This window comes from Gossypium hirsutum, chromosome D06 (genome assembly GCF_007990345.1).
Source record: "Gossypium hirsutum isolate 1008001.06 chromosome D06, Gossypium_hirsutum_v2.1, whole genome shotgun sequence".
NCBI classification, from domain to species: Eukaryota; Viridiplantae; Streptophyta; class Magnoliopsida; order Malvales; family Malvaceae; genus Gossypium; species Gossypium hirsutum.
The window spans coordinates 15522935-15536895 of record NC_053442.1 but is presented as its reverse complement, the minus strand read 5'-3'; the positions used below and the strand labels follow the sequence as shown (position 1 = coordinate 15536895).

The 13961-nt window shown below is 34.8% G+C and overlaps 1 protein-coding gene across 1 annotated transcript; it reads left to right on the top strand.

The window, feature by feature from the left end:
• The first annotated feature begins 555 nt into the window (after window positions 1-555).
• Window positions 556-10490, top strand: LOC107901029 (LEAF RUST 10 DISEASE-RESISTANCE LOCUS RECEPTOR-LIKE PROTEIN KINASE-like 2.1). Its single transcript, XM_016826852.2, has 3 exons — window positions 556-1601; window positions 8971-9005; window positions 9179-10490. The coding sequence occupies exons 1-3, from the start codon at window positions 754-756 to the stop codon at window positions 10330-10332; spliced, it is 2037 nt and encodes a 678-aa protein (XP_016682341.1). The 5' UTR covers window positions 556-753; the 3' UTR covers window positions 10333-10490.
• Window positions 10491-13961: the final 3471 nt, after the last annotated feature.

Here is a 13961-nt window from a genome sequence, read left to right as displayed (position 1 = left end):
CAAATAATATATAAGTGATATTTTTGTAATTTATTAAAAAAAAACATTTCATCTTGACGATTTAGAATAAGTATTTTTAAGAAAAAAATTATAACTAATGTTTGATGTTTTTATTGTGTGAAATTTTTTCAATTTCAAAATGTCATATTAAAAAAGATTAAATTTCTTCAATAGAGAATTTAATAGAAGAATTTTAACAATAATAACAACTAGTGCTGAAATTTTGAATCAAAGTAGAAGACTATATTTTTAAAAATAAAAGTAGAGACTAAATTTTAAAGGTACAAAATGTATAAGGACTTGAACATATTTTAACTTTTAAAATTTTAATTCTATAATTTAGAATAAATAAATAATTACGATAAAATTATAATTTAATCCCTAAAAATAATAAAAAATGAATTAATAATAAAATAATAAAACTATATTTTTACTATTATAAAAATATACCATTTCAGAGGATATAAAACAAATAGAGCAGGGATACAAAAGGAAAGAAAATCATTAGCGGAGTCGTAAAATTTGATTGGAGCATAAAGCCCTTGTCTGATGGGAATTATAAAAACAAAAAAACAAAAGTAATTTTCCCAATTGGATGAATAGTAAAATAATGTTAGAATTCCATCAAAATCATTGACTTGAAGAAGTCGTCGGTGATGACGACTTTGCATCATTTCCATCCAACCATCAACCAATACAACTGATAAACGTAAACGGCAGGTAAGTTGCCGCCTCGCCTGGTTGTCGTGCGCCATGCTGAATCCCATTCCCACCGTAATCTTCTTCACCTTACATATCCTATTAATTCAATCCCAAACCCACACCTCCAATCACAGTCGTTGTCCTCCTTTCCGTTGTGACCACATAGACTTCCCTTTTCCCTTCTCCGATCAACGCACTTTTGGCTCTGGCACCATAGACTGCGGCTTCCCTGGCTATCAAATCCTATGCGACGAGGAGGAGGAGGAGGAGGAGGAGGAATCCACCCCAGTTCCCATCCTCATGATCTCAACCCAACCATATCAAGTCAAAAACATCTTCCTCAACCAGTTCTACGATGAAGGCGTCGTCAATCTCATCACCTTGGTCAATACCGATCTCATCCGGGACATTAACACCGCTTCATGTCATTCTTTCCGCAACTTTACCAGTCCTAGCTCTGGTCTCCTTCTCCCTGACTGGAATATTAACTTAACCTTCTTCAAATGCCCATCTCAGTTTGCGCCTCCTCAAGATTTCCTGGACCAAACCGCCTTGAACTACACTTGCAATGATGAACAGTCCAGGCTTTATCTAGGGAGATATGTTAACAGTAGTCCAATGAATCGAACCGAACGAAGCTTCAACAATTCCATCACTCCAAGGGATTGCAATCTGGTTATGCTGCCGGTATCCAGTGCCGACATAAATGTTAGTAGCGTTAATAACGGTGATATTGAGCGGAGTCAGCTCAGTAAAGTATTGGCTGCTGGATTTCCATTGCAATGGAAGAGTGATGTGGATTGCGAGAATTGCATTAAGAAAAAGGGGCAGTGTGGTTTTGACAGGACAAAAGTTGTTTGCCTTTGTGACGATGGCTGCAACAACACCAACTCCTCCAAGTAAATTTCTCCTTCCATTCCCATTCTTTTATTTCTGAATTAGTATAATTTATCTTTCTTCGTAAAACAAGTACTATCTTAAATCAATTACTATAACTCTATGTTAGTAATTTTTAGTTTTCTTCCAAGTATTCATGATAGCTACTGTTTTGCACCTGATATTCTGTAACCATGTCAATTTGTTTTTAAAGTGTTCGAGTCAAGATAATATAAATATATAGAAAATATTGATGCAAATAAGCAACCAATTTATTTAGATGAATTAAGCAAAGGGTTAATACAATTTTTAAATTTAGACTTGGTAATTAGTTTTACTCGGGTATTTTTACTCCTCCTTTTTTCTATTTTGATATATAGCAGCTAGGTTTATTTTAATATTGAACCTAGATTCTATTAAGATTTGATGAAATAACACATCATCAACCTTTTACATTTGTTAAGTTTAAGGACCAAAATAGATGAATTCATGTACCAAAATAGACCAAAAAAATATCGAAGTTGACCCAATTACCAAGTCAAAACACTAAAAGTTATATTAACCTTAGTTAAACGGGAGAAAACATTTTCAAACCTAGAAACAACATTATTGTTGGGAGGAATAGTCACATGTCCTTGAAAGAATTAGTGTTCATAGACAGTAAAAAGGATAAAGAGATGTTATATGTCAATAACTTGAGACCTGAGTCCTAGAAAGGATCCAAACCTCTGACCCACGACCCAACCACGAGTAGACAACAAGGCATACCAGCTCGCAAGGCAAGGCTATAGACCCAACTCACGAGAACCTTGCACGAGCCCACAGGGCAAGGTTGTAGGACCAGCCCGCGGATCCAGCTCGCAAGGCAAAGTTATAGACCCAGCTCGTAGGAACTTAGGGAAAATCACAGTCTCACTTTGCATACGCCCAAAGGACTCACTGAAAGGGCCACGTACTCTGCAGGCCATCCAGACACGTGTCCAGTAAGTACAAAGCCCACTCAGAGTACCAGTCCCAAAACTAAAAAGGACCGCATGCTCCGTAGACACGTGCCCAACAGACCTATAGTTCGTAGAGAATGTCAGTACTGGAGGCAATAGAATCAAGACAAAGTAGTAAGGCCCTACTATGAGCTGTAATAGTACTTATAACCACATGTATAAATAACCCAACATTCCTATCAATAGGATATAAGAAAAACATTACTTAACAATTGGTATGGCAACAAGGATTATCATTCGGGTTCCAAACATCGAATAACTTCGACGAATATGAAGCATTGATCTTAGGATTACAAATTGGCACGCCAGTTAGGATCAAGGGATCTGATCGTCCACACAGATTCCCAATTAGTGATGAAGCAAATAAATGAAGAATGCGATGTAAAAGAAGTAGTGCTGAAAAAATATCATGCGATGGCAACTCAACTGCTCGTAGGATTCGACAAACCCGAGGTTAAACAGCTCTCAAGAAACGACAACACACGCGCCGATGCTTTGTTAAAATTAGCATCCTCCATCATTATTTAACAAAGAGGAAAAATCATGCTCGAGCATAAGGAAGCCTCGAGCTATGATGCGCCCCAAATACTCTGTATGGCCCAAGGGGAGACATGAATGGGGCTAATAATCCGTACACTGCAAGGTGAACAAGAAAGCCAAGACAGGAAAGAGCTCGCAAAGCTACAAGGCAAGGCTGCGAGGTATGTATAACTATGAATATTTACTAAACTCTCTTTATATGAATTGGATACCTAGACATTGCAAACTCATTACGTGCTAAATTAAAACAATATGTTTCATCCTATGTTTAATAGATACACCATTCTGGAGGGTGTACTATATAGAAAAAGATTTTCCCAACCACTGTTGCGGTGCCTGTCAACGACTGAAGCCGAATACATTATGAGAGAGATCCACGAAGAAATTTACGGCGACCACTTGGGAGGTAGATTGCTCGCACAAAAGATTTTTAGACAATGATACTATTGGCTTACCATACAAAATGACACCCATCAGTTAGTTCACAAATGCGATGCTTGCTAAAGGAACGTTAAAATCTAGTTGTAACCAGCAGATCCCCTTCAGATCATGTCAGGTCTTTAGCCTTTTGCAACTTGGAGGGTCGATATCATTGGTCTGTTCCCTATAGCCACAACACAAAAGAAATTCATAGTAGTGGTTGTGGACTACTTCACCAAGTGGACCGAAGCCGAAGCTTTAGCGACCATCACAAAAAAAAAAAACAAATGAAGTCTTTCCTATGGAAATTGATTGTTTTTAGATTTGGGATACCTCACACAATTATCATGGACAACAACACACAATTTTAGGGAAAATTCAAGTAGTTTTGCATTGAACTCCAAATAACTCTAGCTCAAAGTTCGGTAAAAATGCCACAAACCAACGGACAGGTGGAAGCTATGAATAAAAAAATCTTGACAATCCTTAAGAAAAAAATGGGCGAAGCTAAGGGAGCTTGGTTGGAAGAACTACTAGGAATTTTATGAGCCTTGAGAACTACACTTTACATAGTGACGGAAGAAACAACTTTTTCTATCGTTTATTGCGTAAAAGCTGTAATCCCTGTGGAGATTGGTTTGAGGTCACACAGAATACAATAATTCGATGAGGAAGCTAATCAAGAAGCTCTCAGGCTCAACCTCGATCTGATCGACAAACTTAGAGAGACAACTGAAATTATAAATGCAACACACGTCCAACAAATAACTCGCTACTATAACTCTAAGGTAAAAAAAAAAAGCAGTTTCAAGTGGGTGACCTCGTCTTAAAAACCACCGAATGCAGCCTACCTTCCTCCCAACGTGGAAAAATGGCTTTAAATTGGGAAAGACCATACAAAGAGATAGAAAAGATATGATATAGATCATATAAACTAGCAATAATAGAGGGCACAATTGTACCACGAAGCTAGAATGGCCGACATCTCAAAAATTACTATGTATGACTCCTTACCCTATGAATAAAAATCTTTTTCCAGTAGCATTTTTTTCATATTAAGATTCGCAGGTAAAGAGCCACAACCTCCAAAATAGTTAGTGAGAGCAAAGCTCTTAACTGTCATATTAAGGTTCGCAGGCAAAGAGCCACAACCTCTAAAATAGTTAGCGAGAGCAAGGCTCTCAGTTGTCATATTAAGGTTCGTAGGCGAAAAGCCGCAACCTCCAAAACAATTAACGAGAGCAAAGCTCCCAGCTGTCATATTAAGGTTCGCAGACGAAGAGCTGCAACCTTCAAAATAGTTAGCAAGAGCAAAGCTCCCAACTGTCATATTAAGGATCGTAGGCAAAAAGTCACAACCTCCAAAACAGTTAGCGAGAGCAAAGCTCCCAGCTATCATATTAATGTTCTCAAGCAAAGAGCCGCAATCTCCAAAACAATTAGTGAGATCAAAGCTCCTAACTATAATATTAAAGTTTGCAGGCGAAGAGCCACAACCTCCAAGACAGTTAGCGAGAGCAAAACTCTCAGCTTGTTATCTTTAAAAACTTTCTTAATTATAAAATAACTTGCGAATTAACACCCCCAGTTGTGTTACCTTTCAAAATTATCGTCAAAGATCGCAGCTAGCAATCTTCGAAGGTTCTTCATAAGTACCGACATAGTTGTGTGATAAAAATAATTAAAGTTTCAAAGACACAAAAGTAATAACTATAAAAATATATTTTCATTAAAAATAAACGAGATATAAAATTTTCAAAAAATCAAGGCATGTTATCCTTATCTACGCCTCGACACACATCATTAGAAGGAGTAATGTCGTTGTTCGCAGCAGAAGGAACCACATTCTTGTCCGCAGAAGGATCATCCTCTCTATAAAAATCTAGAAAACCTTCCTGGTAGACACAAAGGAGTCCCACGCAGCACCTGAGGGACGTAGCACGTCAAAGCCTAGCAAGCTCATATCCATCCATTCGAGAGCATCAAGATTTACCTTGCGAACATCAAAAAGACCAGCAGCGACTTAGGCGTGAATCGGAATGTTCATCTTCAACTTTAAAATAGAGCTTAAGACATCTTCAGCTGTCTTTTTCTTAAAATCCTCAAAAACTCGAAGATGTTCCCTGATCATGCCCTCTACTTGATTTTGACATTCGCGGATAATCCTATTTATTTCCGCTGCGTGCTCTTCTGTAAGCTCGTCTAACTCAGCTTGCAGAGCCTCCTTACTTTCCTTTTCAATAACCACAATACGCTTTAACCCCTCTACTTTAGTCACCACTATGGCCAGAAACTCAGTAAGATCTTCGTTTTTGCTTAAGGATGACCTCATTTTCCTCCATCATCTTGCAATGCTACTCACTAACTCTCGCTAACTTCGCCTGAAGATCCGTGAGCTCTTTCTGACGGGCCTTCTCATACCTTAGTCTGACCACATTAGCTCCAGAAAATAGAAAATGCAGAGAGGAGTACAAGTTTGAGGCTGAGGGTAGTAGCGTACTGCTTGGCTCAACAACTTCTGGCACTGAGGCTTGCCATTTAAGGGCTACGATATTAGGGTTATAAAGGTAATCCTATGCGCTCAAGTCCCCACGTGAAGGAAATAAACATCTATTACCCTCGATTGACGTTCCTCTAACGGCGAGTGCAGGAGGAGAGACACGAGTAGTAGAAGGAAGAGTATCACCAACAACGACAATCGACGAACTAGCAGGAGGAGTAGAAGATGGCAAGTTCATGGTAGAAGACGGGGAAGACTCAAAGCTTCAACAGCAACCCCAACAAAATTTACTCTTTTTTTACTACGACGCTCAAGTTGTGCACTTTTCCTTTCCTCTTCATTTACAGAGCCAATATGCACAGCCCTTGCGGTGGTTTTATGCTTCTTGCGAGCACCACCAACCAAGGAATCGATGTCCATTGTCTCATCAAGTTCACGATAAAGGTAATCAATTCCACTTGAAGTATCCTGGGAACCCCAACCAATTCTTGCACCAGTAACAACCCCGTGATTAGTGGGAGCAGTTAATAAATTAATATCTAACCCAACAACCCCCTTGTGTGAACTCAGCAAAAGCAAACGATCAACGCTTCATCTTGTAGAAGTGATAGAAGAAGTTAAAGGGCTTTGTCATGCGACTCAACAATATCTAGGCCAATTAATCAGAATAATCATGAGGCCATGTAGCACTCTCAGGCAACGCCTCAACTGACTGAGCAACCTCTTAATTATCACCAAGCCTTCGTCCATTAGGGTTAAAACCCTTCAAACAATATCTGAAGACATTTATTATTGTGATGGAAGTCTTCAGAGTCAGCAAACGACTAATGGGAAGCCTCTAAAACTGGGCAACAACTTCATCCATAGCAATGCTTCATTGAAATGCATACATATCCTTACTGGGTGAGGTCCATCTTATGGGAAATTTGAAGTCCTCGCAAATCATATTGTTAACTTGAACGTACATCCCTCGGTTTAGATGAAGATTGGAACAATAATTTTGAATAATTGTTTGCACTTTTTTATGAGGAGAAAAATAGTAGAACCTTGTTGAATTATCTGAACCACAACTCTTCAACTGATACAAATTCTAGAAAATAACGAGTATATGTATCTTGCCACGCTAACTACAGTCAAGAAAATACGCCATAACGAGCCACCAGGAAAAGCTCGAAAGTTGGTCGGGAGTAATATTGTAATTATTTAGAAGGCTGTAGAAGAAAATGTGCAGCGACAAATGAAACCCAACCTCCAGCGTGTGCAACGGAAGCAGAAAACTATCATTAGTGGTCTTACACAGTCGATGTGACCCTTCTAGAATGGAAAACTCATACGCGAAATTGGGAAGTTTTATTCCCTACACCGATAAGACCGTTCTAGCTCCTCCCATTTAGTGGTGCTTGCGTAAGATTTCTCCGTTACTAAAATCAGAGTCAACCAACAGATTGGGATGATACGGTTACCAACTCTTCTCATTTTTACCATACTATCGATCAAAGAAGGAAACATAAATGTTAAAAGAAAAATCGAAGTTTCTAAAAATTACCTTTGTTTTGATGGAAGAAAACATTAAGAATAGAGGATTTAGGGTTCTGAAAGATATTTTTTCAAAGAAGAAGTTCCCTTCTCGCTTGTTTGACGATTTGCATGACTCAGGAAAATCAACGGCTTAGATGCGAACAAACGAAAATAGTTCAATTTTCAACAATCAGATACACACACGCGAGAATCGCTCATGCACGTGGCAGAGCAACAATCATGCATCACAATCCGCAGTGTACCCAGCAAGTTGCATTTAATCCTGATACGATGGACCTAAGGAGCGCCACTTTATGACACCTTTTAGGCCCACTTGGGGGGTAGATTGTTATATGTCAATAACTTGAGACTCGAGTCCTAGAAAGGATCCAAACCTCTAACCCACAACCCGACCACGAACAGACAATAAGACATACCAGCTCGCAAGGTAAGGCAATAAGCCCAATTCGCAAGAACCTTACGTGAGCCCATAGGGCAAGGTCGTAGGACCAGCCCGCGGATCCAGCTCGTAGGAACTTAGGGAATATCGCAGTCTCACTTTGCATATGCCCAAAGGACTCACTGAAAGGGCCACGTACTCCATAGGGCATCCAGACACGTGTCTAGTAAGTACGACACTTGCCCATAATGGTAGTCCTAAAACTAGAAAAGACCGTGTGCTTCGTAGACACGTACCCAACAGACCTGTAGTGTGCAGATATTGTTAGTACCAGGGACAGAGAATGTCAGTATCAGAGGCAATAGAATCAAGACAAAGTAGTGGGGCTTTGCTTTGAGCTGTAATAGTACTTATAACCACATGTATAAATACCCCAACATTCCTATCAATAAGATACAAGAAAAACATTACTCAACAAGAGACTATCTTAATAATAATAATAATAATAATAATAATAATAATAATGGATGTTGGTTGATGCTTATTATTAGTTAAAATAGAACAATTGCTGGTGAAATTAAAATAATTATATAGACTTGTGTTTGATAAACTAAAAATTTAAGTGTTAAAAATTTAAACATTGAATTTTTAATATTAAATTTGATAAGTTTGACTTCATGTTAGAAGATTGTTTGGTAAATTAGTAAATATAAGGATTGAATAAAATTATGTTGTTTGATAAAAGTAAATATTAATCTTTAAAAAAATTATTTATTTCTTAGTTTTAATTTTATTAATATAAATTTCACATTATTGTAAAAAAAATATGATAATTTGAATATTTTATTTTTTAAAAAGCAATTTATTTTAATTTTTTTAATAAAATAAAAACAACTTAATATTTTCTATATTAAGTGATAAGTAGTTACCTATCTATCTTATTCAACAAATGGAAATTTTTAATAATTTATTAAACACACACCCTTATCGTGGAATATTTTTTTTATGTGCAGGCCAAAACTGTCGCAAGTGCACAAGATTATTATAGGTGAATGATATATTAAACGTTTTGAGATGGTATTATATAATATAATTGATTTTTGAAGTAGTTCATCATCTAAAGGGCCCGTGGGAAATGTTTTCCTTTAACCAATCATCAAAAAAAAAAAAAAAAAACCCAGTGCTTTCTTTTGTAATCTCAACGTGTAAGCATGTACACAGGTGTTGCATGTGGAATCTTCTCAATTGTCGTAATTGTAGCCCTACTTGTGTACAAGAACAGAGCTTCATTAATCTCAACTGCCTATTTGAAGAAGAAGAAGAATCAAACCACTTTAGATGGACCAAATGCCGAAGAGTTCATCAAAACTTATCGCTCAAATCTATTGAGCAACTATTCCTACAATGATATCAAGAAGATGACAAATGGATTCAAGGATAAACTAGGTGAAGGTGGATATGGTAATGTCTACAAAGGCAAACTATTTGATGGTCGCATCATTGCTGTCAAATTGCTCAAGTCTGCTGACATTATTATTGGCGACAATTTCATTACTGAAGTTGCCACCATAGGTAGGATACACCATTTCAATGTTATTAATTTGTTGGGGTTCTGTTGGGATGGCTCTAAACAAGCTCTTATCTACGAATACATGCCTAACGGATCGTTAAAGGATTTACTGTCGAAAGAGGAGGCAGAGAATTCAGTTGGGATAGCTAAGCTTCTCGAAATCGCGATCGGGGTCGCTCAAGGGATAGAATACTTGCACAATGGTTGCGAATCAAGGATTTTGCATCTCGACATAAAGCCTCAAAATGTTTTGCTTGACCAGAGTTTGAACCCCAAAATTTCTGATTTCGGATTAGCCAAAGTATACTCTCGAGACCATAGCTATGTGACGATGACGAGTGCAAGAGGGACTATTGGCTTTATCGCTCCTGAGATATTCATGAGAAATCTGGGAAACCCTTCGCATAAATCCGATGTGTATAGCTATGGGATGTTGCTGTTGGAGATGGTAGGTGGGAAGCAGCAGTTCAAACAAATAACCAGCTTTAGCACAGGTGGTTCTAGTGGCACTGAAGCCTACTTCCCTGAATGGATATATGAAAAGGTAATGGAAAAGATGGATAATGTGGTGGATGAGAGCTATGAAATAGGAAGGAAGATGAGAATGGTGGGATTATGGTGCATCCAAATGAAACAGAGAGATCGACCCTCAATGAAACGAGTTGTGGAAATGTTGAGTGGGCGTATGGAAGACATTGAGATGCCCCCTAAGCCCTTATTTATGTTTTCTCTTCCTCGGCAACATGTATTTGAGGACCAAATCAATACATTAGGCAGTGATTCCAATGTTTTGCCCTTTACGTGATCAAAACCCTTGGGATGCTTTTCCATTTGTATTTTGTTTATTTTTGGTCTGATCAAAAGCCTTGGAATACATTTCAAAACTATAAAACACCTTAGAACCACTCATGGCGACTAAGTTCAGTTCACCATTATATTTAACATTGCTCTAGTTTGACTTTATTTTTGAAGAATTTACTTATTTATTTATAATTGAAAAGAAATTATATCAAATGTTGGAGACAAACTTGTCCTATGAAGAAAATCATTGAATGAAAGTGTTATTATTATCCTACAATAAAAAAAAGTCACAAACGAGCTTCCAATCAATTTTTAATTAGTATTATTTCTGACTCTTAATTGTTCTTTTAATTTTACAATAAAATTTTAAATTTTAAAATATACTATGCAATTTAGTTCTTATTTTTATTTTTAAAAAATCTAACATTTTTATTTTTCAGATTTAAAAATACATATTTAATTATTACTAATTCAAAAAAAATTCATTTAAATTCACCGGATGCTTATTTAAATTTTTTCCCACTTGAGCTCGTTATGATAAAATATTTTTTGTTAAAATAGTGTTCTTAAGAAAAAAAATTGACGTCGACATTTTTATTGAAATAGTTAACCATATTAATTATTTAAACTAACTAATGATATTATAAAAATAGATGGACCAAATTATGTAAAAATTAAAGTATGTAGGTTAAATCTCAAGTTTCAGCATAGTATAGAGGGCAAAATTGAAATTTTACCATTGTCTTCTAATGCTAAAAGAAATGCAAGACAATCTCAAAAGAAATTAGAAGATGTGTCGGTGTCTAAGACCTTTAGGGTACTTAAATTATATATTATCATATAACATTTTAATCGAAAAGTTAACTATATTAAATATTTGGACTAACAATAACATAATAAAAATATGGAGATCAAATTATGTTAAACATTAAAATATAAAGATTAAATCTAAAATTTAGGAATAATAGAAATACCAAAATTAATATAAAACCATATTTTATAATGTTAAAAAAAGTAGAGCAGAAATGGATTAGTGAACACTTTGTTAGGGTCTCCTGTGTGTAATGATTTGGTCATCTTATTTGTAATTTTTTAAACTGATTTCATAGTTAATTTGTCAATATATGAAGTAAAAAGGATTTGCCTAATTGCTTCCGATCCAACTATGGTCTAGTTTAGTAATGCTTTTAAAAAGTTCTTTTAAAAATTGTTGTAAAAAAATATTTTTGAGAAGTACTTTTGAAAAATTTGGTTTAAGATTTAAGCGTTTAATATTACTATAAAAAATTTAGATGGTGTCACCTATGACGTTACATAGACTTATTTCATTGATCGGCGTTTGACTGACGGTCAACTCACGTTTATTACTAAAATTGAGTTGATTTGTGAAAAAATCATAAAGTTGAGGGTGTCAATAAAAAAAATCAAAGGCACAAAACCTAAAGCCCCCAAACATTGAGGGTTTTTTTTTTTTGGAATTATGCCAAAAAAATAACGGAAAGTGCTATGTTGTCAGAGAGGTGAAAAAGTAATTAAACACTAAAAGTATTTTTAGGAGAGGAAAAGTTAAAAATTTTAGCTTCTCTTTTTCAAAAGTGATTTTCAAGAGTGTTTTTAAAAAATCAAAAGCAGCTTGTTTAGTATAACTTTTTATTTCAAAAATGTTTTTCAAGTCTAAAGTGAATTTTCTAAGTATTACTAAACAAGCCATATGTTTCCTTTACTATTATTTTTATTAGGATATTTAGAGTTTTATTTGATTTAATTCTTTAGAAACTTAGGCTATATTTGGTTTTTAAAAAATATTATTTTCATAATAAAAATATAAAAATATGTTTGATGACTACTTTTCTATAATAGAAATTTGAGAAATAAAATAAAAAATTACGGATATTTGAAAAGCCATTGAAGAAAAAGACTATTTTTGAATTCATGTGAGTTTGAATTAGGATGAATTGACTTAAAAGTTAAAAATTTTTAATTTTACAAATTATTTTTAGTTTCTAATTTTGATATTTCATTTTCTAAATAGTTATTTTAAAAATTTTTAACCAACTTCTTGTTCTCTCAACTTGCTTAATAAGTACTTAGGTTGTGAGCTTGATTTTGTTGTTGTTGATGATACCAATCATATAATTTATATTAAAGATATATAAAAACATTTGTCAAATTCAAATGCATTATTAAATAAGTAATTAACAAACCATGAATTTAATTAAAATGTTTATTCCCTAAGACTACATGAAGAATTCATCGCAGTTTAACTTGCCTAATTACAAGGATTAATTAAAGGTTGTTAAGAGATTACCATTGGTGTTCAATTTAACAATCCACCCTGCCATTCTTTCATAATTATCAGAATTATAAATTAGCTTTATATATATATATATATATATTCACAGTTTTCGCTAATCACATTTACCAACAACATTTTCAATGCGGTATTATTTTATGTTTGCTTGCATATTGCTGTTATTTCCTCCTTCTTCTCCTTTTTTTTCAACGTGTATAATTGAATAAAAATTAGATTTTTATGTATATAATTGAATAAAAATTTAAATTTTATGTGCATAATTATACTAAATCTGTAACATCCCGATTTATGGCTTAGTCGGAACAGTGGTTTCGGGACCACAAATTCGATGAGGAAAAATTTATTTTTACTATATTTTTATGCCCTAAAATTTCACGGAATGATTTCGTGAAAATTTCATTCAAAAATTTTGACGTTTGAGCACTCAATTTAGACAAAAGGACTAAATTGTAAAAAGTGCAAAAGTTGAGTTTTATATGTTAAAGGTATTTAATTGTTATGGAACTATAAATTAGGGGTCCTTATATGGAATTAGACCATTAGTTAGTGATGGACAAAAATGGACATGAGATAAGTGAAATAGGATTTTTTTTAAGTAAGGGTATTTTAGTCATTTAGTAAATAAATAGAATTAAAAGGGAAAAAGATGTAAAAATTGTGTTCATCATCCTTGCTTGCTGCCAAAACTTGAAGGAAGCCATAGCTAGGGTTTCTTCACTTTCTCAAGCTCATAGCAAGTGATTCCAAGCCCCATTTTTAATGTTCTTTACGTTTTTAAGCCATGGTAACTTGATTTAGCTTATTCTAGCAATAATTTAACCTAGGGTTCATATTTGGAAAAATACTCATAGGTGAAATGTGTTTATTTTGATGTTTTATGGTAGAATATGAAGCTTGGAATTATGTTAAACAACTTTTGCTAAGCGATTTTAAGTGAAAACGAGTAAAACGACATAATCGGCAAAAATACCTAATGTTCATAAGTAAGTGTTAGAGTAAGAATTTGATGTTGTCATAAAAGGGAAAAATGTACAGCATGTTATAAAACATAAGAATAAGAGATGAATTTAAATTTCCGAGCTTTGGGGCAAAAGTATAAATATGCAAAAGTTTAGGGGCAAAACTATAATTTTTCCAAAATTGAGTTAAGGACTGTTTTGATGAATGTGAGTATTAAATAAGCTAAATTTTCTATCATAGATCAAGAAGAATGAAATCCGGAGCTAGACCGGGGAAAGAAAAAGATTGAGGACTAAAGTGTTAGATTTGATCATATTTTTGTACCGAGGTAAGTTTACGGTAAATAAATGTAATATTTT

Excerpts from the sequence above, each read along its gene's own strand:
- LOC107901029 (XM_016826852.2), top strand. The coding sequence starts at position 754 with ATGCTGAATCCCATTCCCACCGTAATCTTCTTCACCTTACATATCCTA. Across the intron at positions 1,602-8,970 it reads AACAACACCAACTCCTCCAA|GCCAAAACTGTCGCAAGTGC; the intron begins GTAAATTTCTCC and ends TTTTATGTGCAG. Across the intron at positions 9,006-9,178 it reads AGTGCACAAGATTATTATAG|GTGTTGCATGTGGAATCTTC; the intron begins GTGAATGATATA and ends GCATGTACACAG.